This window comes from Anser anser, assembly GCF_964211835.1.
Source record: "Anser anser genome assembly, chromosome: 27".
Taxonomy (NCBI): Eukaryota; Metazoa; Chordata; class Aves; order Anseriformes; family Anatidae; genus Anser; species Anser anser.
Window position 1 is genome coordinate 5,938,623 of NC_139748.1, and position 26,697 is coordinate 5,965,319.

General features: G+C 62.2%; 2 protein-coding genes and 1 long non-coding RNA gene across 4 annotated transcripts; 2 read left to right on the forward strand and 1 right to left on the reverse strand.

Moving 5' to 3' along the window:
- On the forward strand, positions 1-4,110 carry PIM1 (Pim-1 proto-oncogene, serine/threonine kinase). Its single transcript, XM_083812321.1, has 6 exons — positions 1-359; positions 450-556; positions 639-689; positions 1,193-1,559; positions 2,299-2,475; positions 2,688-4,110. The coding sequence occupies exons 1-6, from the start codon at positions 278-280 to the stop codon at positions 2,843-2,845; spliced, it is 942 nt and encodes a 313-aa protein (XP_083668447.1). The 5' UTR covers positions 1-277; the 3' UTR covers positions 2,846-4,110.
- Positions 3,052-15,619, reverse strand: LOC310886986. The gene is made up of 2 exons (XR_014575567.1): positions 13,678-15,619; positions 3,052-9,367 (listed from the first exon to the last, which is right to left on the reverse strand). It is a non-coding gene; the product is annotated as an uncharacterized lncRNA (long non-coding RNA).
- On the forward strand, positions 11,093-26,692 carry TBC1D22B (TBC1 domain family member 22B). 2 transcript variants are annotated; one of them, XM_083812303.1, is made up of 13 exons: positions 11,094-11,333; positions 15,626-15,682; positions 16,677-16,993; positions 17,812-17,991; positions 18,483-18,553; positions 18,986-19,114; positions 19,547-19,612; positions 20,436-20,550; positions 23,298-23,404; positions 23,839-23,914; positions 24,193-24,320; positions 24,479-24,574; positions 24,987-26,692. In XM_083812303.1, the coding sequence occupies exons 1-13, from the start codon at positions 11,278-11,280 to the stop codon at positions 25,113-25,115; spliced, it is 1,527 nt and encodes a 508-aa protein (XP_083668429.1). In that variant the 5' UTR covers positions 11,094-11,277; the 3' UTR covers positions 25,116-26,692. The 2 variants fall into 2 exon arrangements, with proteins under 2 accessions (XP_083668430.1, XP_083668429.1); XM_083812304.1 differs by lacking the exon at positions 15,626-15,682 and having other exon boundaries at positions 11,093-11,333.
- The last annotated feature ends 5 nt before the right edge of the window (positions 26,693-26,697 follow it).

Genomic DNA, 26,697 nt, shown 5'->3' on the forward strand with positions numbered 1-26,697 from the left:
TCTCCCGGGACCGCCCCCGCCTCCCGCTACTCCCGCGGCCGGCGCGGGGCCGCCGCCGCCACACCGGAGCCCGGCACCGCGCCGAGCAGCCGCCAACCCCCCCCCCGCCACCGACACCTCCCCCCCCACACACACCCCACCCCGCCGCCGCCGCCCGCCCGGGGCTTCCCCCGGCCGCCAGCAGCCGCCGCCGCAGCAGCTCCGCTGCCCGGTTACCGGAGCCGCACCGCTGGCTCCCGGTCAGCTTCGGGCCCTGGAGGCGGGGGACGGGAGCGGGATGCTGCTTTCTAAAATCAATTCGTTGGCCCATCTCCGCTCCGGGCCCGGCGGGGAGTTGCACGCCGGGAAGGTGCCGCCAGGTGAGCCCCGGTTGGGTTCGGTCGGGTTCGGTTCGGCGTTGGGCGCCGGTTTGGGGAGCGGCGCGGTGATGCCCGGTGCCTCGCCCGCAGGGAAGGAGAAGGAGCCGCTGGAGAAGCTCTACCAGGTGGGCCCGCTGCTGGGCAGCGGCGGCTTCGGCTCGGTCTACTCCGGTATCCGCCTCTCCGACAGCGCCCCGGTAAGCGGCGGGATATGGGGGGGGGGTTGGTGGCGGCCTGGGGGGCGAGCGCCGTGCTCAGCCGCCGGTCCTTGCCCCGCAGGTGGCCATCAAACACGTGGCCCGGGACCGCATCTCCGAGTGGGGCGAGCTGGTGAGTGAGCGGGGGCACCGGCACCGGGGGGGGGCACCGGAGGGTCCCTGGGCGGGGGGGGGACCGGGGAGGGAACCGGAGCATCCCTGGGCGGGGGGGAGTCAGGAGGGAAGCGGAGCATCCCCGTAATGGGGGTGCTTGGGGGGGGGGGAACAGGAGCATCCCTTGTTTTGGGGGGGGGGGGCTGGGGAGGGAGCCAGGGCCCCCCTGGTGGGGGGGGGAGGATGTAGGGGGCCACCGGAGCATCTCTGGCTTGGGGCGTTTTCGGGGTTGGGGGCCACCGGCACATCCCTGGCTTGGCATTTTGGGGGTTGGGGGGACACCGGAGCATCCTGGCTTGGGGCACTTGGGTGGGCACTGGAGCATCCCTGGTCTGGGTGGGCTTGGGGAGGGAACCGGAGCATCCCTGGCTTGGGGCACTTGCGGGGTTGGGGGGGCCACCGGAGCCCCCCTGGCTGGCGGGGGGGGGACCCCGGGTCTGACCGCGCCGTGTGTCCCCGCAGCCCGGCGGCACCCGTGTGCCGATGGAGATCCTGCTGCTGAAGAAGGTGGGCTCGGGTTTCCGCGGGGTCATCCGCCTCCTCGACTGGTTCGAGCGTCCCGACAGCTTCGTGCTGGTGCTGGAGCGGCCGGATCCGGTGCAGGACCTCTTCGATTTCATCACGGAGCGCGGCGCCCTGCCCGAGGAGCTGGCGCGGGGGCTCTTCCAGCAGGTGCTGGAGGCCGTGCGGCACTGCCACAGCTGCGGCGTCCTGCACCGCGACATCAAGGACGAGAACATCCTCATCGACCTCTCCACCGGCGAGCTCAAGCTCATCGACTTCGGCTCCGGCGCCCTCCTCAAGGACACCGTCTACACCGATTTCGACGGTGAGACCGCGCGCCCGGGGGATGCTCCAGCATCCGAACCCGCGCCGGGTGCCGCCGCCACCGCCGGCTTTTCCCCTATTGCAGCAGCTCGGGGAGAGAAGCCGGGGGGGGGGGGCAGGGGGGGGGCAGCAATTATCCCAGCCGCCCGGCGAAGTTGTGTTGTGTTGTTTTTTTTTTTTGGCACGGGGTGGATGTTGTGAAATGGGAGCCGGCTCCCGGCGTCAGCCCAGACACCCAACCAACCTGCTCCGGGCTGGGGCGGGGGGGGTGTGGGGGGGGGGGGCAGCCCTACAAAAACAAAACAGCTGCCGGGGGGGGGGTTGCAAAACCTGGTTTGCAGCCGCAGAAGGGCTTGCGTTGCTCCGCTCCCCTTGTTTGCTTTGCTTTTTTTTTTTTTTTTTGGCAAGGAGCAATGAGGGGGGGGGGAAAGGCGTGGTTTCCCCCCCCCGCCCTCCCTTGGGTTTTTATTTTTTATTTTTGCGTGTAACGGTCGGCTCCCAGCCTTCCCCGGCCCCGTGCTGCCCCCTTTCGGCCCCGGTGGCTTTTTTTTTCTACAACCCAAAGTTTGTAAACAAGAGTCACGTGCTGGCGGCGCGGGGGGTGGCGGGTCGCACGGTGACACCCCCCCACCACCACCATCACCCACCCTAAAGACGCTCGGGCGAGGAACCGCGGTCCCCGAAAAGGGTTTTGGGGCCGGCGAGCATCCTCGTGACGAGCGGCGCCGTCCCCCACGCAGGTACGCGGGTGTACAGCCCGCCGGAGTGGATCCGCTACCACCGGTACCACGGGCGCTCGGCGGCCGTGTGGTCCCTGGGCGTGCTGCTCTACGACATGGTGTGCGGGGACATCCCCTTCGAGCAGGACGAGGAGATCCTGCAGGGCCAGGTGTACTTCAGGCAGAGGGTCTCGCCAGGTGGGCACCGGCTCCGCGGCGCGCGGTGGGAGGCGGCGCCGGGGCGCGCGAGCCTCGGGGGTGGCACCAGCCGGGGGGCGGTGGTGGGGTTTGGTGGCACGCGTCGTGCCGTCCTTCCTGACCCCCCAAAAGCCATGCTGGGTTTGGGCGTAGCTCGGAGGAGGACGGGTGCTGACCTCCCCCCCCCGTGGTGGTTTCTCTCTCTCCCCCAGAGTGCCAGCACCTCATCAGGTGGTGCTTGTCCCTGCGCCCCTCGGACAGGCCGTCCTTCGAAGACATCTTCAACCACTCCTGGATGCAAAGCGTCCACCTCCCCCAGAAGGCGACGGAGATCCACCTGCACAGTTTGCTCCAGGAGACGGGCAAATAACAGCTCTCCCTGCCTCTCCTGGCCCTAAGAAGCGAAGGACAGCGGACTTTTCCTCCTGGGGACCGTAGCCCCGGGTGGGGAGCGTCGCACGGAGCACGCACAGCTCGCTCCAGAGCCCGGCCGACTCGGAGACTCGGTCCCACCGGAGCCGGTGGCCGTGACCCAACCCAGCTGTCCCGGACTTGAACCGAATGGTCCTGTCTCACTTGATGTTTCGCCAGTAAAAAATATTTTTTTTTTGGATTTTTTTTTTTTTTTTGTCTTTGGGGGCTCCCACGAGTCTTCCTGGCCTGCTGAATTTGGGACTGCGAGAGGATCGGAGCCCTGACTGCGAGAGAAGCTCCAACCGGGGGACCTGGGGGGAGGGCAGGGCAGTGCCGCGGCCGACTAGCTCTCTTCTTTGCCGTCACCGTCTTCGAGTGCCTTCAGTTGCAATCCTGGCTGTGCTGGAGGAAATACTTGAATTTTCCTACACTGCTGCTTTTCCGAGACTCGCCTGGGCGCCGAGCTACTTCTTCTCCCCGTGCAAAAGGAAAGCGGGCGGATGGAGCTGGGGAGCCGCGCGGGCGACGTCTCGCCTCCCGCACCTCCGCAGCGTGCCGCCGTCTCCTGGGGACTTTCTTCCTTGGGCTCTTTGCTTCCCGTGCCCTCACGAATGCACAAACAATGCAACCCAACAGAGCTGTAAATGTGTGTACAGAGTTATACAGGAGCAAAGCTTGATGTACAGTTGTTAATAATGGTAACATTTTACCTTTTTTTTTTTTCCTTCCAGTTTTTGTTTTTAATTTATTTTCATGGGTTTGTTTCGTTTGTTTTGTTTTAAAGGAAGAGTCCTAGCCACTAGGATAACTTATTTATTTATTTATAACTCCCGTGGGTCCCCGACCCATGCCTTGCTTCTCCAGCTGCTGATCCCCGGCTTCCCGTTGGGGTCTCCCCTCCGCCTCCGTCCCGGTGCCTGTTTCACCTCGTGCTTCCGTCGGATGTCTGGCCGTGGCGTGGAGCAGCCGCCTGCGTGCGGCCCTGCTCCAACCTGTGCCCTGCCACGTGCCCGTTGGGGTTTGCAGAGGATTTTCGCCGTTCCCCACGGGTACCCGGGGGGGACCCCGCGCGTGCCGAAGCGGGGCCGTCCGCGCTGTCGAGTCTGTCCATGTAACCAGTGTGTAGCCGGCGGGTTTTTGTTAATAGGTAATATTGTACAGGGGAATTCAGAAATCCTATTTTTTTTATACATGCGGTTTTAAATAAAAACTTAAATCACTTAATGCCCCGGAGACACCCCTTTCTTGCGGGGAGGGAAGGAGAAGGGGGGCACCGGCGACCACGCCGCGTTGTCCCCAGCATCCCGCGGAGAGGAGGGAGCGAGCGAACGGCAGCGCCCACCGCAGCCCAGACCCAAACCAATGCTCCTTAACCGGGACTCGCTGGTCCCAAAGCGGCACGGGGAAGGCTGGATTGGGCCCTCCGCGGGCGTCTCCAGCTCCTGGGAGCGAGATCAAAGGGGTGTGGAGCCCTTTCGTCTCCATTCATCCGCGGGCGGCCGCGCCGAGCATGTGCTCGGGCCGGCGAGTAAACAAACATCAAAGCGCCCTTGCGAAACGCCGGATGTTGTCAGCCAAATTAAATTTGGGTAACGCGGATCCTGTTGCTCCGGCTCCGTCGGCGAGGAGCGTGCGTTGCATGCCGGGTGCCGGGGGGGTGAAGAAAGCCGCCGGCGTGCTGTCCCCACCTCCAGCGCGGCGAGCGAGAGGAAGTCGATCTCCGGATTACGAGAAGTCGGTCGCTATCAGGCAGCAGCGGTAACGCTTCGCTCGAGTTTTTACCCTCCAAACTGCCCAAGCTCACTTCCCAGCTCCTCAGCGTTTCAGTTTTGGGGCTGGTTTTTTTTTTTCAAATTTTTTTTTTTCTGTATTATAATTTTTGCTTGGGACTTTTTTTTTTATATTGACGCAACTAGAATTTTCAAGCCCTGTTCCCACCCCCATGGTTGGCACCGTGATGGGTTGGAGGGCTCCTGCCCCCACGGAAAGGGGCACTGACCATCCTGCAAACTACTCACCCAGACCCCTGGCCAGACCTGACACAACGGGGCCATCCTTTCCTTGGCTCACCCCGCATATTTCTTGCTTAAAACCCCCCCTCCCAGCGCGCGCCCCTTCCCCAGGTCACCCCAGGTGAGCTCTTCGCCAAGCCGTGGGGCTGCCGCGAGGGGACTGGGGGGCCCCACAGCCACGTCCCCAGCTTTGCGGTGACTTCGTGCGCTGTGTCACCGCTGCACCTCTGCCTTCAGCAGCAAGCGTTAACTCGGTTTGTTTGTTTTGCTTTTTTTTCTTTTCTCAGCTGCATCTTTCATCTCCTCCTCGAGGCTGCTCGGAGCAGGAAGCGCGGCTCCGAACGGCTTCAAAGTTCAGACCTATTTTGAGATGCGGTTTGCATTTAACCTCCTCTCTTGCTTTTTTCCTCCGGACCATCCGGGAAGCTGCTCTTTACACGAAAGCAAACCTCCTGCCTCACCGCCAGCTGCAGCGAGGGGGCCTGAGCCCCCCGAAACGCTATCGCGGCCGCCCGGGCTGCGCACGGCCCACCCTTCCCGTAAACGCTCGCTAACTGCTGCGGCATTTCTTAGAAAACTCGCCGCAGAAAGGCCGAGCGGGTCCGGCACGCTGCACGGGGCTGGGGCGCTGATAGGCGCCGCATTTCCGCCTGCTGCTGACGATTTTGCTCGCACCACGGCAGGGGAGCGGTGCCGTCGTTGGATGTGTCCCCCCCCCCCCCGGGGCACCCAGCGCTGCCCGGGTGCCCGCTGGTGGCACGGGCTGGGTGCGAGTGTTGGGTGCTGGAAGCGTGCGATCCCTGTGCGCCAGCCTTGCCGAGGGTTTAACGCCTTCGTGTGTGTGGCTGAGAGCTCCGTGTCCACGTCCCGTACCTCTGGAAGGGGTGGACGGGATGGGAGACCCAAAATCAGCCCCAGCACCATCACTGCCCATTGATCCGCACGCGTGGGTTTCCCTTCTCCCTCCCGGCATGGCAGGGTTGGGCTGAAGACGAAGGTTTTTTTTTTTTTTTCCTTCTCCAGCTCTTCCTGCTGCCTTTGCGTCAGGGTGAGGGGTGCTGGGGACTCCGTAAGGAATCCATCGCAGGCTGTGGGCTTTCTCCTCACCTGCTTTTCTTTCTCCTTTTCTCTTGGCTTGCTCAGTCGCTCACTCTTCCTTCGCTGTGTCTTGCATGCAGCAAGAGACCCCCCAGGAGAGAACCCGTGAGCCACCTGTCCCTAGCCCATGAGTGGGAAAGAGGGGCTGGAGAGAAGGAAATGGCCCTTTTGCCCCCATTTCTCCATGTGGGACACCATTTTGGGGACACCAGCTACAATGGAAGCCACAGGAGCCATCCATTGCGAAGCAATCCAGAGCCAGCATCGCTCTCCCACCTCCCTTCCACGACTGCTCCTCGCTGCTCTTTTTCAGCGTGGGAAGCACCCACGCTCAAAAAGAATTAAAAAAAAAGGGCGGAACAGGACCAGGATGAGATTTCAGGCCATTCGATCTCCCCTTCTGGGAGCATTGGGGTCACACAGAGACATTTGAGGGCTTGCAAAGCGCTCGGCACACCTTTGGCTTCCCATCCTCACAGCCAAGCACCTTGGCTGGGGATGGATGCGTAAAGGACTGGCCGGGGAAGCCGCAGCAAGAGCAACGTTTCTATTTTCCACGTCCCTTTCTGGGAACGGGAGATGAGCGGCAGCCGAACACCTGACACGGCCGGGAAGGCACACACGAGCCCTGCGGAGAAAAGGCTCCCGGCGAGCGGGAGCCGGGGAGCAGAGGCTTGGAGGCGGCAGCTCGCCCCGCGTCCCACTGCGAGGAAAACATCCCGCTGCCCCCGAGGCGGCGGCGGAAACCCTTTGGCCCTTCTCATTGCTGTGAGTCACAGGAGCTATTTTAAACACCTGCCTTAGGACGAGACGAATTATCAGCGAGCCGCGTGTCCCACGGCTCCAGCTCCCCAGTAATGAAGCCTCGTAGGAGGCGGTCTCGGAGAGCTTCGCCGACGTCCCGTGTGGCAAGAGGATTATCTCCACGGGGCATGTGGGGAAACTGAGGCACGGTGCCCCGACTCGCCGGAGACCTTTTGTGGTGGAGCGTTAAGAGCAGGGCTCAGCCTGCCTGCTTTTCCCTGCCCTATCGCTCCCAAAAGTGAAATGACAGCCTGGAGAAAGTGCGAGCGTGCGGCGAGAGGTTCCCGGGTTTGTTCATGGCTTGGGAAGGAGCAAGCTGTGACCACGAGGAGTGGCGGTCTCAGTGCTGCCCGCAGCCTTCCTCGGGTGGGACTGGCCACCAAGCAGCTCCCAGCCTCAGCCCCGTGGTGTCCCCACATCCCCCAGGCAAGGGGATTCGTCCTCCAGGAGCCGTGGCCAAAGCCCTGCACCCATCTCAGCCCTAGAAAACCGCATGAATTTGGGGCGAAACGCCCCTTCCCACACCTCCAAAAACCCCATGGTGTAAAGGCGAGCGGGGCCAGGTGCTGGTTTCGGGCACCTGGAGCCCCGCTCGGTACCGGAGCCTCGTGTTTCGGCTCGGTGATGCCACTTGGGGTTTACAACAACCTTCCCTAGAGCGGGATCTGAGCTAATGCTGCCTCCGTGACACACCGAAACTGCATCACTCGGCCCGAGAGTTGGTGGGGGTTTTTATGCGGAAGAAACACTTTATTCACCATTAAAAAAAAACATACCGCAAAAGCTTTCCAGTGTGTAACGTTGAGTCAAATTTAGCAACTTCAGCTAAAGAGGGATGTTTTTAAAAGAGGTCATCGGTGTTTTTCATCCTTCTCCAAGCTTTTTGTCCCCTTCCTCCAGGGTAATTTTCATGTTTTTAATCACCGTGTTTGTTACAGTTAGGAGGGGGTTAAGCGACCCGAAAAATGAAACAACAGCTCTTGTTTCACATTGAAGCAGCCATTTCAGTTAACCTGAAATGACACACGGGTGCGTGTCAGCGTTTGAAGGGAGAGCGGGTTGCAAGAGCGGAGATCTCACCCTGCTGCGAAAGCTGTGAGAAAAACAGAAGCAGCAAAATGTCATTTCAGGTCAACCCACACTGAAATCCTTCGTGTTCTCCCCCAAAACGTGCAGGCAGGGCTGGTGAGAAAGCAGGGCAGGGCCCCCCAGCGCAGATACAACCCGTCAGTACCGACCCCAATGGAAACTGCCCCTGTGCTCCCCACCGCTCGGCACGGATGTGCCACGGCAGCCGTGATCTGTACCAGGCTACTGCCCATAGCGCAGCGCTTGCTGTAGCAGCCCTGTGCGTCTGCACGGGTGCAGGAGTGCACACACGCGTGCTTGGATGTGTGTCGATGCCCCCTGAGCATATGGGTCTGGCTGGATTTGGCACATGCTGGCCAGCTGAGACCTGACAGCAATCAAAGCTCAGCCACGGATGCGGAGGGCTTGGATTTCAGTCCTTGGCATCCTTTTGGTCCCATCGCTTGGATTTCAGTCCCTGGCATCCTTTTGGTCCCATCGCTTGGATTTCAGTCCTTGGCATCCTTTTGGTCCCATCGCTTGGATTTCAGTCCTTGGCATCCCTTTTGTCCCATCACTTAGATTTCAGTCCTTGGCATCCCTTTTGTCCCGTCCCGTCTTTTGGGGAGGGGAGCAGAGCCAGCGAGCCACCCTCCCTCGTCAGGCCGGAGAGGTCACTCTCCTGTTTCTCTAGCAGGGTGTTTCCAAACGGTCTTTGATACAGCCAGCCACCCAAGCATCAGAAGATGAGCTGCGAATTGCTGTTAAAAAGCAGGAGGGAGATCTCCAGGAAGGATTTATCCCTCAGGCTGGGGAGGGACAGCAAAGGGAACCCACCCTGCCCAGCTGGAGGGGACAGCAGGCACCTGGAGGAGGCTCTGCGGGGACCTGCAGGGGCCAGAAGCGACTCTAGGACAGCTGGACACGCACAGCCTCCCACTGACACCAAGGGCTCCTGCTCCGATGCGGGATGGTTTCCATTTCTCGCTGTGCAGACGCCGCGCTTTCCCACTTCCCCACCGCCGCCTTGCACGTGCGCGTGGAAATCAGCCCTGCGGTGCCTCGGACCTGCGCGTCCCAAACCAGGGAAAATTCCTTGCATTTGGGCGGCGTTTGCAGTCGCGTTACGGGACGAGGTGATTTGCGGTAACGCTGCCGGTCACACCTTGTAGACCACACGTGTTTGGCCACGTTGCTCTGGCTGGAAGGAGCAGTATTTCTGTCCCTGTTCGGACCAGCCCCTTTCTGGAAGCCCTGCTTGCCCTCCTGACCGGGATGGCACTGATCTCCCTGCAGCTGGGAGCCTCAAAATGCTCTATTTTTGCTAGTTTTAAGTTTCCTTTCTCCGCTTCAGCCTCAGGATGGGAAAAGGAACCGATTCTTCTCTCTCGGCTTTCGTTCTTGTTCAGAACCGAAAGCTGCCAGGCTTCTGGGCTCGCTGCTCTGCTCCCGGCCACGCCGTGCCCCGAAACATCTCCCTGCATCTCCCAGAGCACCTGACAGGGACATAGCAGCACCAAGGCGAGTTACACCACAGCACCCAGCTGCTAGGCCAGGCCTCATGGCTGCGACGAGCCTGTGCCGCCCTCTGCCGTCAGCCCCGTCCTCGGAAAAATAATAATAATAATAATTTTCTGCAGAAACGCGCCTGCTGTTTTTATTTTCCTCTCCCTTGATGAGCACACGCAGCCCTCCCGCACCCCGAAGGGTTTCCCCACGGTGCTCGGCGGAGACGGGCGGCGATGCTGAGGGGACGGGGACAGCAGGGCTGGGGGTGGCAGCCGTCCCTTGACGGACTCGGGTGTCCCAGCGCCCGAGGCATCCCCGAGGGGCTCCCTGCTCTCTGCGGGCAGGGGAAACTGAGGCACGGGGTGTGGCACTGACTCACGGCCCTGCCAGCCACCAGGCACCGCTGATTGAGGCCGAGGCAGCAAGGGGCCATTGCGCCTTGCCCCCAGGAGCAGGACGTCCCCATGTCCCCAAGGCCTTTGGTGACACAACACGGCCTGCGCCTGCCGCCATTGAGGCCCGGTGCTAGGGGCTGTCCCCATGGTGGGGTTTTCTCCTCAGGGATGCCAGGGGGCAGCCAGGGTCCCATGATGTCACCGCAAAGGCTGTTTTGGGGGGTTATTTTTTATTTGTTTGGAAGGTTTGGGGGGTTATTTTCTTTATTTTTGTGTTTAGTTTTTTGGTCTCTACAGCTCCCTGAAAGGAAGATGTGGGGAGCTGGGGGTCGGCCTCTTCTCACAGATAACCAGGGATAGGACCAGAGGGAACGGCCTCAAGTTGTGCCAGGGGAGGTTCAGGTGGGAAACGAGGAGACATTTCTTCTCAGAAAGAGCAGTCAGGCGTTGGGACGGGTTGCCCAGGGAGGTGGTGGAGTCCCCGTCCCTGGGGGTGCTCAAGGAGAGGTTGGACGTGGTGCTTGGGGACACGGTTCTGTGGTGACAGCGGTGGTAGGGGGTGGTTGGGCCAGGTGATCATGAAGGGCTTCTCCAACCCTACTGATTTGATGACTTTATGTTTCTATTTGTTTTGACACCTGCGCTTTTTTTGCCACTTCATCCCCGTTTATTCGCCAGGTGACTTCACCAGGTGGCCTCACTGAGGCCTCCCCTATAACGCCCGCCCCCGTCACGAGGGGACGACCCCTGGGGAGCTCAGTGAGGTGCCCCCGACCCCCCCCCCCATCCCTTTGGGTGCCATGGCAACCGGGGGGGGGGCACCCCGGGGACCCCGCCACCCCTCAGCCCCCCCCCCTCCTTCATGGTTCAGCCCGCCGCCACCTCCCCCCGTCGCGCCGCGGGTGGTTTAACCCGCTCCCCCTCCCCTCCATGGTTTTGCCGGCCCCCCCCCCGCGCAGCGGAATGGTCTCTCCCGGCCCTGACGGCGCTGTTTAACCCTGCCCGCCCAACCATGCGTGGGGCGGGGGGGGCTCGCGGGGGGGGGGGTCCCTCCCGCCCACAGCCAGCCCCCCCCCACTCCTCTCGGAGCTAAATACTCCTCCCCACTCCCCCCCTACAGCAGGCGAGATGGTTCATCCCACCCCCACAGTAACCATAATGGTTCATCCTTTCATCCTCCCCCCCTCAGCAGCCGAGATGGTACATCCCACCCCCACACAAGTACTCCCTCCCCTCCTTCCCCAGCCCCTCCCCTCCCCCTATGACGTCACTCCCCCTCCCTGCTCCCCATTGGCCCGGCCTCCGGAACCGGATCGCGGGCGACCAATGGCGGCGCTCTCCACGCCCGCAACCAAAATGGCGCCGGCGGCGGCTTCAAGCGGGCGGCGGTGAAGGCGGAGGGGGGCGGGGAGGGGGGCGCCGGGGCCTTCTCCGCGCTCCGCCGCTGCGCCGGGGCCGGCCGGGCCCTGCCCGGCCCCGTCCCGTCCCCCCCCCCCTCGGCCATGGCCGCCGAGAGCGGGCGGCACTTCTGGAAGCGCAGCGCCAAGCTGCCCGGCAGGTGGGCAACGGGCCCGGCCGGTAACGGGGCTGCGGGGGGTCGGGGGGGTCTTTGGGGGGGGTCTGTGGGGGTCTTTGGGGGGTCTGTGGGGTCTCGGGGGGGGTCTGTGGGGTTTTTGGGGGGTCTGTGGGGTCTCGGGGGAGGTCTGTGGGGTCTTTGTGGGGGCTGTGGGGTCTTTGTGGGGGCTGTGGGGTCTTTGGGGGGGGCTGTGGGTTTTTTTTGGGGGGGCTGTGGGGGTCTTGGGGGGGCTGTGTTTTTTTGGGGGAGTTATGATCTTTTGGGGGGGGTCTGTGGAGGTTTTTGGGGGGTGTTTTTTTGGGGGGGGTTGGTTTTTTTTTGGGGGGGGTTGTGGGGTTTGTTGGGGGGTGGAAGGTTTTGGGGAGGAGGGGAGTGGCGTATGGAGGGGGGGACGTGGTGCTGTGGGGCAGGGAGGTCTGAGGGGGGCCCCAAGGTTTGGGGGACGGGCCTTGAGCCCCCCCCCGAGACCCTGCACAGAGACACCGAGGAGACCCCAGCCCCCTTATGGGCCACCCCCGTTTTCATGAAGGCCCCCCCCAGGTTTCCCACCGAGGCCTCCCCGTTCACCCGGGGACGTCGCGGGGAGCCGAGGGCACCCCGCTGCGGGATGGGGGGGCGGCGGCGCTGCGGGGAGCAGGGCGCACCGGGGGGGGGGGGGGGGGGGGGCTGCAAACCCTTTACCCCAGACACGAAACCCCAGTGTTCTGGGGGGGGGGGGGGTGTGGGGCCGGGACACCCCCGCTCCGAGGAGCCTTCTGGGGTTCTGCGTCTGGCGCTCCTCGGGCCGCCTCCGTGCTCGTTTTGCCTTATCTGAACCCTGCCCTTCCCCTCCTGCTGGCCGGGCACGGTGCGAAATCGGCCGTTCGATCCCCGTGGGGTTTCGCTCGGGCTCTGTCCCGCTCCAGCACCCTGCTGTCGGTGGGACGGAGCCCGGCCGGAGCACGGTGAATTTCCCCCTCTCCTCTCCTGGGGGGTTGGAGAGGCCGGCGCCGCGCAGCCCCCGGGTCCCTTCCCGTCCCCGCAGCCCTCGCCCCGAGCCGCTGCCTCGGAGCCGCTTCGCCTTGGGACGCTGCGGCCAGGTGAACCGGTCTGGGAGGCAGGCGGCCCTGCCCAGACGCCGCCGAGCTGCAGCGACGTGTCCTCGGCAGAGCTCTCCCCTGCCTCCAGGCAGCTTCGCAGATCCCCCCGCTGGCCCGCGGGGCGTTTCGGGGCCGGTTAACGCGCCTCCTCCGCCCCGCGTGGGCCCCGTCCTTTCCAGGAACGGTTACGGGCAGGGCTCGGGCCTCGACCCCGAAGGGCAGCAGCGGGGACGGAAAGCGGAGGTGGGACGTCACCCGGGCGTGGGGCTGCCCCTTGTGTTTTTGGTGGGAACTCTGCAAGGTCTTCCCCCATTCTTGGCTCCCTCCTCCCCTTGCCCCGAGCGGGCAGAGGGAGGCTTCGGGACAATCCGGAGGCCGCGCCAGGTTCGTTTGCCGCGATGGGATGAGTAGGGTCGCTTGGGTTCCTGTGCGTTTAGTTGGTGCTTTTTCCCCTCTTGATTTAGGGTCGCGTGGCAGAAGCGGTAAGCGTGGTTCCACGCCTCCCGTGCTGCCCCGGGGCTTCTGCGTTGGGATTTCTCCCCCCCTGTAATTTTTTGGGGTGCGTTGGCGGGTTGGTCCCGTGCGCTGTCCTATGCGATGTTTATTCCCGGCCCTTCAGAGAGGTGGGCAGTAAGGCGCTGTGTGTGTTATTTACGTGCTGGTGTAAAAAGTGGGGTGGGAGGGGGATCAGAATCTGCTCGGGTAAGGTCTCTGGGATGGCACCGAGGTTCTGTGAGCGCGATTCCTGCTGTGATCCTGTGACGCCGGTACCACAACGCAGCAGGGTCACCGGTTGTACCGGGCGCTGAATGTAGAGGGGACGGAAAATGGCCTCGTCCTGCAGGGCTCAGACCGCAGCAGGACAGGGGGGGGGTCTCACCTCCTCCCCGGGGGCGCTTGCTGCGGCGGGGTGCCTGCCCCGAGCCTCCCACCCGTGCGCGAGCCAGGCGGAGACGGCTGCAGGCGGGGTTGAGCCTCGGAGACGGCGAATTCGAGCCGCGGTAGGGAAAGCCAGAAGCGGGGTGAGTGAATGAAGCGCTCGCCGAGTGCTGCCGGGCGCTGTGGCCGCCCGGCCTCGGGTTTCTCAGCCGCAGACGCGGGGCGTGCTGGTGTGGGGCTCGGGGCCCTGGCCGTGGGCTTGGGGCCCTGCTGGGGTCGGTTACGGGGACGGGAGCAGACGCGGGGTGCCTGGCGGGCCCAAAGGTGCCACCTGGCAGCTGTGGGTGTTTGCCCAGCTCGGAGCTCACCTGCCGTGAGTCCCGGCGTCGGCGCTGCTTCCTTCCCAGCTGCTTTGTTTATTTCTCTGCACAGACAGAGCTCTGTGTGTGTGTGCGTGCCCGCCTCTCCTTCCTCTCCAGCCCGTTCCGTAGGGGTTGCGTGTGCCAACCTCTGCGTAGGTGCACGGGGAGGCGGGAGGGGGGGGAGACTCAGCAAACCCGAGCAGTCCAAGCGTGGAAGGCGGCGGCGCTCGCTAATGCGGGACGGTGGCACCCAGCTCGGCCCGCTGGAAGCGAGGCGTCGCCTTCAGCCGCTCGTGTAGGAGCCCAGCCCAGTGCGCGGTGCTCTCGGAGCAGCCCGGGGGCTTCGTTCGGGGGACCTCGTGCTCCGAAAAGAGGGCTCCGTGGGAGACGAGACCCTATGCTAGTAGGGAAGGCATCGAGCGATTGCTTCAGAGCACCGGGGAAGGGTTTCCTCACGCCGTTCCTGCGGCTGCCGTGCGGACCCGTGTGTAGTTTTCGCCAGAGCGGTGGTCTGCTGGCAGCTGGGGGGGGGGCTTTTCCCGGTCCCCGTGCGGAGAGCGGCGCTGTGCCCGCCCTCCCAGGGTGCTGCCAGCTCGGCGCTGGGGGTCACGGAGGCGCTGCTGGCCCCGAGGAGCTGCCGTGAGTCATTTTCCTTACTCCCGATAACCCGCTCGCCGTGCCCACCCACGGGGGCGCCTCTGTTTAATAGCCGCCCTGGCTCCCCGATGCTAATTACCCGATGCTAATTACCCAGCAGACTCGTCCCCGGGCTCGATGGCTGGCGGGTGAACGCGGCGAGCCTTTCCAGCGCCCCCAGCCACGGAGCACGGCGGCCGCCGCAGCGAGCCCACCCCTCGCCCCGGCCTCCAGCGCCAGCCCCTTCTCCTCTGCGCTCATTTCCAGCCCCTGCCCCGGGTCTCCACGTCCCTCCCGTCCCCCCGGACCTATTGCCGACGCCTCCCTGCCATCCGCTCGTCCCCCGCCTGCTCTCCAGCTGCGCCAGGCTGCGTCCCCCCTCCGGCCCGGCCGGGCTCCGCTCGGTTCCCTGCCGGGCTCCATCTGCGGCTCCCGAAAGCCCGGCCAGCTCTGGAGCCTCGTCCCTCGCGTGCCAGCTCTGAACGAGCCCCTTGTCCCCGAGCTGTGTGCCGGGGGGGAGGCGAAGGGCTTGTTTTTAACCCGAGTTTGGTTCGCGGGGCGGCTGCGAGCGGTTACCCAAAGGGAGCTCGTGGCTCGGGATCTGTCTCGCGGTGAGAGCCTGGAGGAGCAGTGGTGTGCACGTGCCTGCCAGCTCCTTTTTGAGGCCGTGCTCCCCGTGCAGCCCTCGGGCTCCCTGTCCTCTCGCAGGCGGGGCCGGGGCCGTGTCTCACAGCAGACCGCGCGGGAGGCGGCTGGTTGAGCTGGGATTTGGACCCGCGTCCAACCCCGGACCGTACCGGCGGCTGCTGGGCTCTGGTGCTGGCTGCCAGCCTGAGCGTCGGCGCGGGGAGCGAACCTCGAGCGCTGAGGTGTCCCAGCCTCACCGGGCAGAGCCCTCCCCTGCTCCGGAGGGCTCAGGAGTGTGAAATCCCAAACGTGCAAAGCCCTCTGAGGGAGGGGAGGATGAATTTCGGTGTTCGGGGAGGGCGTTGAGATGCGGGGTGAGGGGGAGGGAGGCGGCGGTGCAGCACGGAGCAGCTCTCTGCCCCCCCGGCTTGAGATCCCAAATCCCAGCTCAGGCTGGAGAGAACCGAAGAGGTTAAACAAGGCTCCTCTTTGCGGCTGCAAAGACCAAATCTTCAGCTGAATGTGGCGCTTTGGCTCTGAGGCTTTGACGGCAGAAGCTTACTGAAGCTGCTTTCGGTCTGCGTTGGGCTCCCAAAAGCGCGCGAGAAGCGCGGCCCCGGTCTAGGCCGAGCAGACTGCTTGTGGTGCCCTGGGGCTTTTTGCACCGTCTCCTTTTTCTTTCTTCCTGCAGCATTCAACCTGTCTACGGAGCGCAGCATCCTCCCCTGGATCCCCGCCTCACCAAAAAGTGAGTGTCGCGTACCTCCCGGGGCCGCAGCCCCTTCGCTGTGCAGCTTTGGGGCTCGGTCCTGCAGCAGGTGGAGGGCTCCAGCGTCCCCTGGAATTACAACGCTCCCCCTCCTCCCTCTCGCTGGCAGCCCACGTCCCAGTCCGCGTTGCTGGGGATGCCGAAATGGCCCCGCAGCTTCTGCGCGTCCCCTCTGCCCCGTGGGGTTTGGGCACGTGCAAAAAGAGCAGCAGGGGCGCGCGGTGCTGCCCTGGGCTCCGCGAAAGCTTGCGGGGGAATCTCACCTGCTGGTGCCCTTCGCAGGCAGAAATCTGCCTCAGACACAGCAAAGGAGAGACGGGCACGTTCCTCAGCGCCCGTGCCCTTTGGAGAGGGAAGAGCCGTGGGAAGGGCGAGGTGAAGGCGCCCGGCAGCAGGGCGCGGGCAGCGGGATGGCAGCGCCGCTCTGCGCGGCCTCCTCGTCCCTGTCCGGGCCGCGTAGCGGTGACGGTTCCCCTCTTTGTGACGCTTCGGCTGGTGGACTTTGACTTCTGCGGCGTGAGGGTGAATGCCAGGGCTCCTCCTGCACCCGAGGGAAGGAACAGCCCCGTCGGTGCCCTGCCAGCAGCGTCGAGGGGCGCAGCCGGGCTTTGTCCGGGCTCTGCCATGCCTCTCCCCAGGTCGCAGGGCTTTTTCTGTGTGTTAATACCTGGGTTTTTGTAGGGACTGGGGGGAGGCAGAGCTGGAGGAGCTGTGCGCCTCTCTCTCTCTCTCTCGTTTGCCCTTCTGAGCCGAGGAGCCTGGCAGCTCTCCAGCTGCTTCTTGGCACCGTGGCCTTCCGTGCCCTGATAGCGCGCCGGCTCGGGCAGGCTGGAGAGGCTCGGCGCATGCCCTGGGTTTGAGAGGAGCAACCGGGAAGCTGGAAGAAGCCTGCTTGGAGCTAGGGCACAGGGAAGGAAAGAAAACAGGCTGGTCTGACGGCACGGCTCTGATGCTGTTTCTCTCTGGCTTCCAGCTTCATCAAGGACCGCTCCAAGGTCAACGCGCTGCCCATGAAAAGCAAGAAGGCCTCCAGCTTCCACGAGTTCGCCCGCAACACCAGCGATGCCTGGGACATCGGCGACGATGAAGACGAGGACTTCTCTTCCTCTTCCTCCTCCTCTTTGCAAACTCTGAACTCTAAAGTGGCCAAGGCCACGGCGGCCCAGGTCCTGGAGAACCACAGCAAGCTGCGGGCGAAGCCCGAGCGGGCCCTGGCTGCGTTCAGCGACGTGCCCACCAACTGCAAGGTCAGCAAGTCCAGCAGCGAGGCCCAGCTCTCCAGGACGGCCGGTAAGAGCAGCCTGCGGCTCCTGCGCTCTCCCGGCTGACTGCTGGGCCCAGCCTCTTGCTGCTTGTCGCGTGTGGTGGCCGAGAGGCTGGGGCACAACGCGTGTGCCCAACAGCGGCGTTCGCTCGCTCCTTCGTAGCATCCTGTGCTCCAAGGAACCGTTCTCTTCCACTGCCACGTCAATCTCTGCTTTGATATCCTGCATACAGGCATCCCTGTCCTCCAGGGTCCCGTTTCCTGGGCTCTCAGGGGTTCTGGAAGTTTAAATTCTTGGTCGCGATGTGCTGCCTTTAATCGAGCTTGGGATGAGCCCGGCGGGTACAGCTCGGGCAGGGAACCAGGCATCGGCCCCTGCTCCCTCTGCCTTGCCCCAGGCCGTGCTCTGGGTGTCCCCGCTGCCAGCAGGTGGCATTGGCAGCCCTCCGCTGCTTCTCTCTGCGCTCGCAATTAGCTCAGCTGCTGTTTAAATGAGAGGTGAGAGAGGCAGGTCTGGAGGTCGGTTCCTTTGGGGGTCCCCGCGGCTTCCTCCTGCCTCGCCTCGCGTGTCCTGCCCGCGTCTCCTCGCACGTGGTGGGGGAAGTCCGACCGCGGGCAGGCAGACGTCTGGGGGGACGCGGGAGGAAGGAAGGGAACGAAATGAGGGGGAGCGATGGAAGAGCAGCAGCAGATCTCTGCGGGCCGCCGGTGTTCTGTGTGCTGGGACTGGGGAGGAGAGGTGACAGCTGCAGTGGCGAGCCTCCGGCAGTGGTCAGCGGAGCACGGTGGGGTCGGAGAGGTGCCGTCCCCTTCCTGCCCTCACCGTGGCCCCTGTTCCTCGCAGAGGAGGCCTGCGTGCGGAGCCCCCTTCAGAAGCAGCAGTCCCTCCCCCTCCGGCCCGTCATTCCTCTCGTCGCCCGAATCTCCGACCAAAACGCTTCGGGTGCTCCCCCCATGACGGTGAGGGAGAAAACCCGCCTGGAGAAGTTCCGGCAGCTTCTTTCCAGCCACAACACGGACCTGGGTGAGTGGCAACAGGGGCGCCTGTGGGCGGGGAGGAGGAGGCAGAGGGGGGACCCGTGGAAAAAGCACGCTTCAGGTTGAAACAGCGTCTGCTCCAGGCTGGAAAAAGTTCCTGCCAGCAACGCTACAAGCGGGGTAGCCGCAGGAATCGCTCTGTTGGCAGATGATAACCTCCTCCACCTGCTGCCTGCCTGTTTCCAGCCTTTCTCCGTCTCACAAATGATGCTGGGGCCACGGGGGGGCTGTTGGGTTCTGCATGAGAGCCGAGCCCAGCTGTGAGGGGGAGCGGCGGCTCGGAGCCCCGGCAGCCCACGGCGGGCTGGAAGCGTCCCTGCGCGCCCACGTCCCCGGTCGCTGCCGACCTGGAGCCTTCGTGGAGGCTCAGTGTCTCCAGAGCCTGCAGGAGCAGACTGGGCTTTCCTCTCCTTCTAGGTGTAGTGGTGCCTGGACGCGCCTAGGATCTAATCCATTGCCACCACTGTCCGTTTGCAGATGAGCTGAGGAAATGCAGCTGGCCCGGCGTGCCCAGGGAGGTCCGGCCCGTGACGTGGCGTCTCCTCTCAGTGAGTTACTCGCAGCTGCGGGGCAGGAGTCGGGAGGGGAAATCTGGCAGCCTGGGCTGAGCTCGGGACACGCGTTCCTACACCTTCGTGTGTCCCAGGGCCGGGTTTGCTCGTGCTGTTCCTCTGCCCAGCCTACGGGCGAGCTGTAGGTTTTTTGGCCAGGGAGCGTAATCGCCGAAATCCTCTTCGAGCAGGTGCTGGGAACGTGGTTTGTTCTCTTTTGGGAAACCGAATCCTGGAAAGTTGGGTTGTACCCAACTCGGAAAAGGCACTGGGGGCTGGGAAAAAGCCCAAACCCACAAACGCTCTTTTCCCCGGCCCCAGGGTCCGCGTGCCCAACGCTTCCAGGTGCGCAGCGGCCTGGCGGGATTTCGGGGGCTGGTTTGTGGCCGGGGTTGAGGGTCTGCCCTGACGTGGGGTTTCCTGCTGCAGGGTTATCTCCCCGCCAACATGGAGCGGCGGAAGCTGACTTTGCAGCGCAAGCGGGAGGAGTACTTCGGCTTCATCCAGCAGTACTACGATTCCCGGAACGAGGAGCACCACCAAGACACTTACCGCCAGGTACCCCCCCGCTGCCCGGCTTTCTGCCCCGCTGCGTCCCTTTCCTCCCCTTGGCTGCTGCTTGCCCGTTCACTTGGGGTCGTGCTAGACTGACTTCTGCCCGTTAGCTGGTAGGAGCCTTCCCCTCAGGGACAGGGCACCGCGTTTCTGTCCTTCTCCTTACAAATTCTGGATTAATCCTCCCCTAAATTGACCAAATAATGGGATTTCTGACCCCAGCTCTTTCCCAGCCCGCCTCTGATCACCAGACCTGAGCAAAGGAGACCGGAGATAAAATTGTAGATGGCTTTCTCTGTGCAGCTGCCATCTGTACCCTCACAATGCCCGTCAGCGAGCCCAGCTCTTGCCTGGGGGGGTGCCACAGGGTGGCCTGTGCTGTTATTGTGCCCCTTGGAAGTATGGCTGGTGCGTACAACCTGTGCTGTTTTCCAGATCCACATCGACATTCCAAGGACCAACCCGCTCATCCCCCTTTTCCAGCAGCCGCTCGTCCAGGAGGTAAGGGGGAGCGAGGCTCCTGCCCCACGTCGCCGTGGGGTCGGGCTGTTTGTGTGCGGGGTCAGCCCAGCGCTGCCCTCAGACTGAGCGAGCTCTGTAGGACCTCCCTGCCTGACAGCTCCCGATGGCTCCTGATCAGCAAATTCCTGCTTAAACTGCCTGGTTGTGCCCCAGGTTTGGGAAACGTGTCAGCCTTAGAGACCGAGGATTATGAGATCAACCTTGTTTTTTGACAAAACGTAGCCAAGGGTTGGTCAGAGTCCTGAAGCTGCCTTTTGGAAACACATTTTTGAAGCGGAGCAGGACATCGGTCGTGTTTTTGCTACAAAACCACTTCCGTGTGAAGTGGCTTGTGAGGAACCCGGGCAGGGCCGGGTGTGAGAGGTGGCCAGGAGGTAATAACAGACCGAGGTTGTTGGCGGAGAAGCTGCTGTGGGGGAACTGCCCTGGTCCGTGACGTTTCGCTGGGAGCGCTGTGCTGGTAGCTGCTGGACCAGGAGCCCAGAGAACGACCGCAGGTGTCCGTGTGACGTTCAGCACGGCGTGTGGCTCTTGGGAAGCTGCCTTCTGCGGCTCTTCAAGCAGAGGCTTTGAGGAGGAGACGGGGGCTTCTTCCTCTGGGAAGAGCGGATTGGCTTTGTGGGAACCTGTGGCTCACAGAGGGTTCTCTCTTAGGGCTGGCGTGCTTCTTACCTTAGCCGTACTGCTGCAGAAGAGCCTGTCAGCGCATGACCTTTGCTCTCTGAGCTTAGCGGTTTTGCTTTTCTGCCTTTCCTTTGTGCACGGCTAACGCAGGTACCTGCTTTCCTTCCTTCTCCCCTAGATCTTTGAAAGAATCCTGTTTATCTGGGCCATTCGACACCCAGCCAGCGGCTATGTGCAGGGCATCAATGACCTGGTCACTCCATTCTTTGTTGTGTTCCTCTCTGAATACGTCGGTAAGTGACACAAGTGACGGTCGCTGCTTGAAGCTGCCTCCCAACCGCAGCGGTTGAAATGGTGCGAGGTGCTGGCATCCCAAAAGCTCGCCTTGCTGGAGGGGATGTGTTCCTCCGCAGCTCCTGGGTCACGCTGGGGATGCGTCTTGACCTCAGAGTTGTCTTTGCTGCCTGCTTGAGTCGCCTTCGGTTTCGTAACCTCGCTGAGCTCCTCGCAAGTTGAAGTGCTCGGGGTGGATTTGCATTTCAATGTGCTTGGCTTGGAGGAGGATGGGGCCTCGGAGGCACCGGGGGAGTTTTGTCAAAGGCCCGGTGCCCAGAGCTGGGGGAGGGGGAGGATCTTCCCCTCAGAGCCTGAATTTGGAGCTCGCCCTTGCTCTAGGGAGAGTGAAGTATAAAGAGACCCCGCCGAGAATGTAAAATAAACCATTTAAAGAACGATTCCTGTCCTGTGCTGCCAGTACAGGTGTGTCTGTCAAGCCGAGAGTTTCGACTTTTCCCTGCTGCTTGTGGCTTTCTTGTCAGCCCGGTGCTTTCAGCCCGAGCTCAAGTCCTTTTCACTTAGAGGGTTTTTATTCTTTCCCCAGCGCTAGCTGTGTTTTGGGGTTGACATAAACGCCAGGGTGCCGTAATCCTTATGCCTAAAGTCTCTTATTTTTCACTGCCAGGAGGAGGAAAAAGGATTTCCTAAGACTCCGTTAGTGACAGAGAAATCCTGCCTGACAAATATTGTAGGGTCTGATCCAAAGCTCGTTGAAGTCACTGGAAACCTTCCACTTTCTAGCCAGGGCTTTGTGAGCCAGTAGTGATCTGTGGCCTTTGAGGACGTTGCAAAGAGGAAAGCCACGTTGGTTTCCCCCGTGGTAGCCCGTGTGGCCAGGGCTGATCTCTGCGACGTGCCATTGCTCCTTGCAGTCTGAAGGAGGGAAGAAAAGCACAGCGTGGGGCTCTGCTACCACCTGCAGTGAATTCTCTTTCCCGGGAGGTAAAGAGCGAGTTGTCTGTGCAGGAAGAGATCTGCCCCGAAGCGCTGGAGCTGCCTGCGGGTACCTGCTGTGACTTCTCCTAACCATGCACCGTGTTGTGGGGGTCGTGCTAGGGGCTCACCTCTGCGCGTGGCTGCCGAGCTCGTGCTGCACTGACCTGTCTGGGGCCACGCTGCTTGCCATCCTCCAGCCCTTTTTATCCTCTGAAGCTTTCTCGCTGAGCGTGGCCTTCCAGCCGTCTCTGAAAATTGTGCTGGAGGAAAAAAAAAAAAAAAACACCTCTGCTTGTGACCTCTGCATTTGAGTTGAATTTAGTGAAGCAACATCTCCCATCCCCTTCTGTCTTAAGAGCCTGGGATTCGAAGCCAGGCTTCAGGTCAGAAGCCTGAGGTACGTCTGCCTCGGTGGTTACCTGCCCCTGGCCTGGCCGTGTGGCAGGCTGAGTTCGAGGACAAGATCAGCAGCGTAGCTGGGAAGGAACCGGTACCGCTCAGTGCTGTGTAGCGCCTTTTGCTCCATCATCAACCCATCGGGTTTCCTGTGCCTCCTCTCCTTCCTGAGCAGTTTTGTCGTCCGCAGGACGCAGAGCCTCAGGTTAGAAGGGACCCGCTCTGCTGGCCCCACTGCTCAGCTGCCTTTCCTTGGGCGTCAGAGCTTCTGAAGGGCTGCCTCGGCAGGGCCATGGCCACTTTCTGGGCACCGTGGGGTGTGTGTGTGACCTGCTGCGAGCTGGCAGGCGGAGGAGGAGGGAGCTCACAGGCTTGGGTTAGCTGCTTGGCACGAGGCCAGCCTGACGCCTTGGTCTCCTACTGTTCGGTCTGTTGGCGTCTCACGTAGCAGCCTTGCCTCCAGCAATGGGCTGCTGGCGTGGCTGAGCCTCCCCTCCCTCTGGTCCTGGCTGTACACGTGTGGCCTCGACCCAGTCCTTAGCATGTCCCTGCTCCTCCTGCTGTGGGGGAAGTTAATAAGGAAACGAGATGGATACCTGCTATGCAGAGGCTTTGCCTGCCTTGCTAATTACCTGGAGCCTTTGAGGGTGCTGCAGAGGAGTGACTGGTAATTTTGGATGATGACCTACAGCTGGGAAGCAGCTTTCTGCAGTATGAGATCAAACTACTGCAGCTGAAGCCTGTGCCTGTCCTAAAGCTCTGCAGGGCAGCATGCTCTGGAGCTGAGTGCTGCCTGAGGTGGGAGCAGCGCTGGAGCTGTTTGCTCTGTCCGTCCCTTCCCATCCTCTGCCACCAGGATCTGGTGGCATCAGTTTTCACGGTGCTGCCGACCTGTGGCAGCATATCTAAGCCAAGACGGTGGCCCTGAGCTCATCCTCTCCATCTCGTGCTCCTTTCCAAGCAGGATCAAAGATGCCTGTTCTGACTTCCGAGCATCTGGGTTTGGAAATGAGCCCGTTCAGCCCTGCCATCCGTTGATTCAATTTAGCGGTGACGGCTCCTGCAGATGCCTCTGCCAGTGGCACGATGGCTGCTGTCCTCCCCGGGGGCGTCTCTGCTCCAAACGCAGCCCTTGCAGCAAGGCTCTTCCATGCACGGGGCTGCTGCTGCTGGCTGGAGCTCTCCTCTTAGCCCAGCTCGAGGAGGAGAGGTTCTGCAGTCCCTCCAGTACTGTCTGTCAGGCTCTGTGCTGGAATTAACTTGTACTTTTGCTGTACAGAGATGTTGGGCAGCTGCATGCAGTCAGCCTTAAAGCCCCGGGCTGTCCCCGTGAGCCCCACCCTCCTGATTCTCTTCCCCATCTGTTTTGCAGAGGAGGACGTGGAGAACTTCGACGTGACGAACCTGTCGCAGGACGTTTTACGGAGCATCGAAGCCGACAGCTTCTGGTGCATGAGCAAACTGCTGGACGGGATACAGGTGAGCCTCTGGGGCCGCAGGGAAGCCCCCCCTTTTTGGGGTAGGTACAGCACCGTTGTCTTCTGTCTCTGGGTGAGAGAGCTCCGTATCCCTGGCACAGCCCTTGAGTAGCCAGGCAGACCTGCAGCACCCCTAGCGTTTAAAATCGAGGAGGCTCTGCCTGGCTGTTTGTCCTCTGACAGCAGGTCCCAGCGTTTCAGAGATTTCTGCTTCGTTGGGCCTGATCTGGGGGCACAATCCTGGGGAAATGAGACGCTGCAGTGGTACAACCAGCGCTGTCCCAGCGGGGACTTCACAGCAGGCAGATCCCGGTGCTCAGCAGCCACGTCTCGCTGCCTGGTGCCTGCCTTGGCTTCCTGCAGAGCTGGGCGTCTGGCGTGGGTCGTTTCTAGGTGTTAGATCCGCTGCTTCTGACCGATAGCCTCTCCCCCCAGGATAACTACACTTTTGCACAGCCGGGGATCCAGAAGAAAGTCAAAGCCCTGGAGGAGCTGGTCAGCCGGATCGATGGTAGGTGACGAGGGGATTTGGGCAGGGCGGGAGCCCTTCCAGCAGCGTGAGGCTCCCTTTGCTGGTAGCACCCTCATCACAGGGGGTTGATGCTCGCCTACAAGGCGTGGAAGTTTGGGTTGGCCAAAAAGCCCCTGGGGATGGGACTTTGCTGGCGAGGTAGCACAGGGGGAGTAGCGGAGGCGTTTGGGAGGAGGTCTCAGCCTTGGAGTGTGAGGAAGACGGTGTGCTGGGGGCACGGTGCTCCCCAGGTGTGTAAGTGAAACGTGCTGTTTCAGAGCAGGTACACAACCACTTTAGGAAGTACGAGGTCGAATACCTGCAGTTCGCCTTCCGCTGGATGAACAACCTGCTGATGAGGGAGCTGCCTCTGCGCTGCACCATCCGCCTCTGGGACACCTACCAGGTACGCAGGCCGCTCGCTGCGGGGCTCGTTCCCCGTGCAGTGTGGGGAGGGGAACGAAGCAGCATGCCCCTGGGCCTTTCCCAGGTAGCTGGGGACAGTCGGACGTCTGTGCCTCGCGGAGCTGCGGGAGCTGACCCAGAGCTTTTTGTTGTCCGCAGTCGGAGCCGGAGGGATTCTCGCATTTCCACCTGTACGTCTGCGCCGCCTTCTTGATCAAGTGGCGGAAGGAGATCCTAGATGAGGAAGACTTCCAAGTAAGTCCCTGGGAGTGGGGGTAATTCCCTCTGGGGAAGAGGGGAGGGAATTACCCTAGGCCCAGCGTGGACCTGGTCACCCACCATCTCAGGACTGGCTCCCAGGTCGTCTGGTCTCGGGATCTTTGCCTAAAAGTAACTTCTGAGCCTCCGTGCTCAGCTGGAGGCTGCAAACATCAAACACCAGCCCTTCCCTGGGCTCAAGCTTTGGTTGCGGTAAGCCCCATCCTGGTTTGGGGCATCTGAGGCGCTCCCCTCATTCAGAGGGGGACACAAGCACTCCTTCATGCTGCCTCTGAGCCTTTTGGACAAGTGAGAGTCACTGAGTGCTGCTGCCTCTGTGCCCTGAGCCTGCTCTGGAGCTGTGTGCTGCCTTCGACTGCCCCAAACTAAGCATCTTCCCCTCTTTCAGGGCCTTCTAATGTTGTTACAAAACCTGCCCACGATACACTGGGGCAACGAAGAGATCGGACTCCTGCTCGCTGAAGCCTACAGACTCAAGTACATGTTTGCAGACGCTCCCAATCATTACCGCCGATAGGTGCCAGGACTCGACTCCCCCCTCTGCCCTGTGCCCACCTCCTCCTCCTGGCCCGATCTGATCACTGTGGCATTTTGTCGTCCCCAAGTCCCTCAGACACTCCAGCCGGGAGCTGCTCCTCGCTGTACAAAGCTCACATCGATTTGTCTTAACTCTTCTGTGTGCCTGTCTGCCACTCCACGCGCCTGGTGTGCCACTCCAACCACCGTCAGTATTTCATGCCGTGCCGGTGGCCCGAGCCAGGGAGAGAGGCTCGAAGGGGCTCGGGGGCAGCTTTGCAGAAAAACTGAGCCAAGGACGGAGCCCTCCTGTCCTCTCCCACCCCTGCCCAGGGCTTGTCCAGCTGTTGACTGCCTTGGCTTTGCTGCCGCGTGTTTGCCCACCGCTGCACACGCATACACACGTGCTCGCCGCCTCGCACCCGTGTGCGCTGCCCCATCCCGGTCCCTTCTCTCTTCAGACGCAGTTTGATCCAACTCCCAGACGAAAATGCCTTATCAGAGACTGCCTGGCCGGAGACCTTCCCCGGGGCTGCAGGGCAAGAAGTTTCTCAGGGCCTGGCTTCACTCCGAGTGTCCGAAGACCCCGAGCACTTTGTGGGTTCCCGAGGGAGCTGCTCGTGCTCTGCCCTCTCCTCTCCATCCTCTTCGCCTTCCTCCAGATGTCGGCGTGGTGGGCACGGCGGGGGGGACCACTCCACCCACACGTGCGTCGAATGATGCTCGTCGGCTCGCCGAGACCTTCTGCGACCAACGTGCCGTCGGTACAGCCCCTCCTGGCGTGGGGGGAGCGGGGGCCTCCTCAACGCCCCCCGCAAAGCCCCCGCTCCTCCAAGGCGTTCTGTGTATATTGTGTTCTTGTGTATATGGGTCAAAGATGTACAATATAAGTCTTCTGTTTGTAGCAGATATGATTTTATATTTATAACATGCATCCCTTGTTCTTCCCATCCTCTCCACAGCTGTGAAGGCTGCCTGGGTACGGCATCGTAGGGCTTTGGACCCCTCCCTGGAGCTGAAGGGGGAGCCACAGCTATTTCTGCCCTACTGTGTTTTTGGGGTGCTGAGTTTGTCAGGGAGTTGTGCGGTCGATATATCTCAAGGCTTCCCGCGCAAAGGGGATTTGGGGGTTTAAAGGCAAGGGGAGCTCCCAGGGGGAGCGGGGGGAGAGCAGGGTGAGGAGATACAGGGTACGGTGCCCGGTCCCGGCACCGCAGGGCACAGCGGTGCCAGTGCCGCCGGGGGCTCTCCCGGGCACAAACGGTCCCGGATCCGGCGCTGGCTGCCCCCAGCGCTCCCCAGGGAGTGGACGCATCCGGGGCTGGCCTCACCTCCCTCGGTTCTTAACCGAAACCAATCGTGAATGTTTTATTGGGCTGGTTTCTTCCGCGGGTGGGCCCTGTCCCTGTCCTGCCAGGGTTGGATGCGGGAGGGTGCAAGGGGGCACCCCAGTGGGGTTTGTCGGGGCAGGACAGGGGGGTGCCCGGTGCGATGCAGCAGCGGGCCGTGAGGCCGGGGCCAAGCATGTGGAAGGCAGAGCCTTGTTGCCAATAAAACTCCAAACAGTGTCTCAAGAAATCGCT

What these genes read in the sequence shown, in the direction of transcription:
- PIM1 (XM_083812321.1), top strand. Translation starts at nt 278, where the DNA reads ATGCTGCTTTCTAAAATCAATTCGTTGGCCCATCTCCGCTCCGGGCCC. An exon ending in TCTCCGAGTGGGGCGAGCTG is followed by an intron (nt 690 to 1,192) that starts GTGAGTGAGCGG and finishes GTGTCCCCGCAG; the next exon opens with CCCGGCGGCACCCGTGTGCC. An exon ending in CGTCTACACCGATTTCGACG is followed by an intron (nt 1,560 to 2,298) that starts GTGAGACCGCGC and finishes TCCCCCACGCAG; the next exon opens with GTACGCGGGTGTACAGCCCG.
- TBC1D22B (XM_083812303.1), top strand. Translation starts at nt 11,278, where the DNA reads ATGGCCGCCGAGAGCGGGCGGCACTTCTGGAAGCGCAGCGCCAAGCTG. An exon ending in CAGCCACAACACGGACCTGG is followed by an intron (nt 17,992 to 18,482) that starts GTGAGTGGCAAC and finishes GTCCGTTTGCAG; the next exon opens with ATGAGCTGAGGAAATGCAGC. An exon ending in GCTGGTCAGCCGGATCGATG is followed by an intron (nt 23,915 to 24,192) that starts GTAGGTGACGAG and finishes GTGCTGTTTCAG; the next exon opens with AGCAGGTACACAACCACTTT.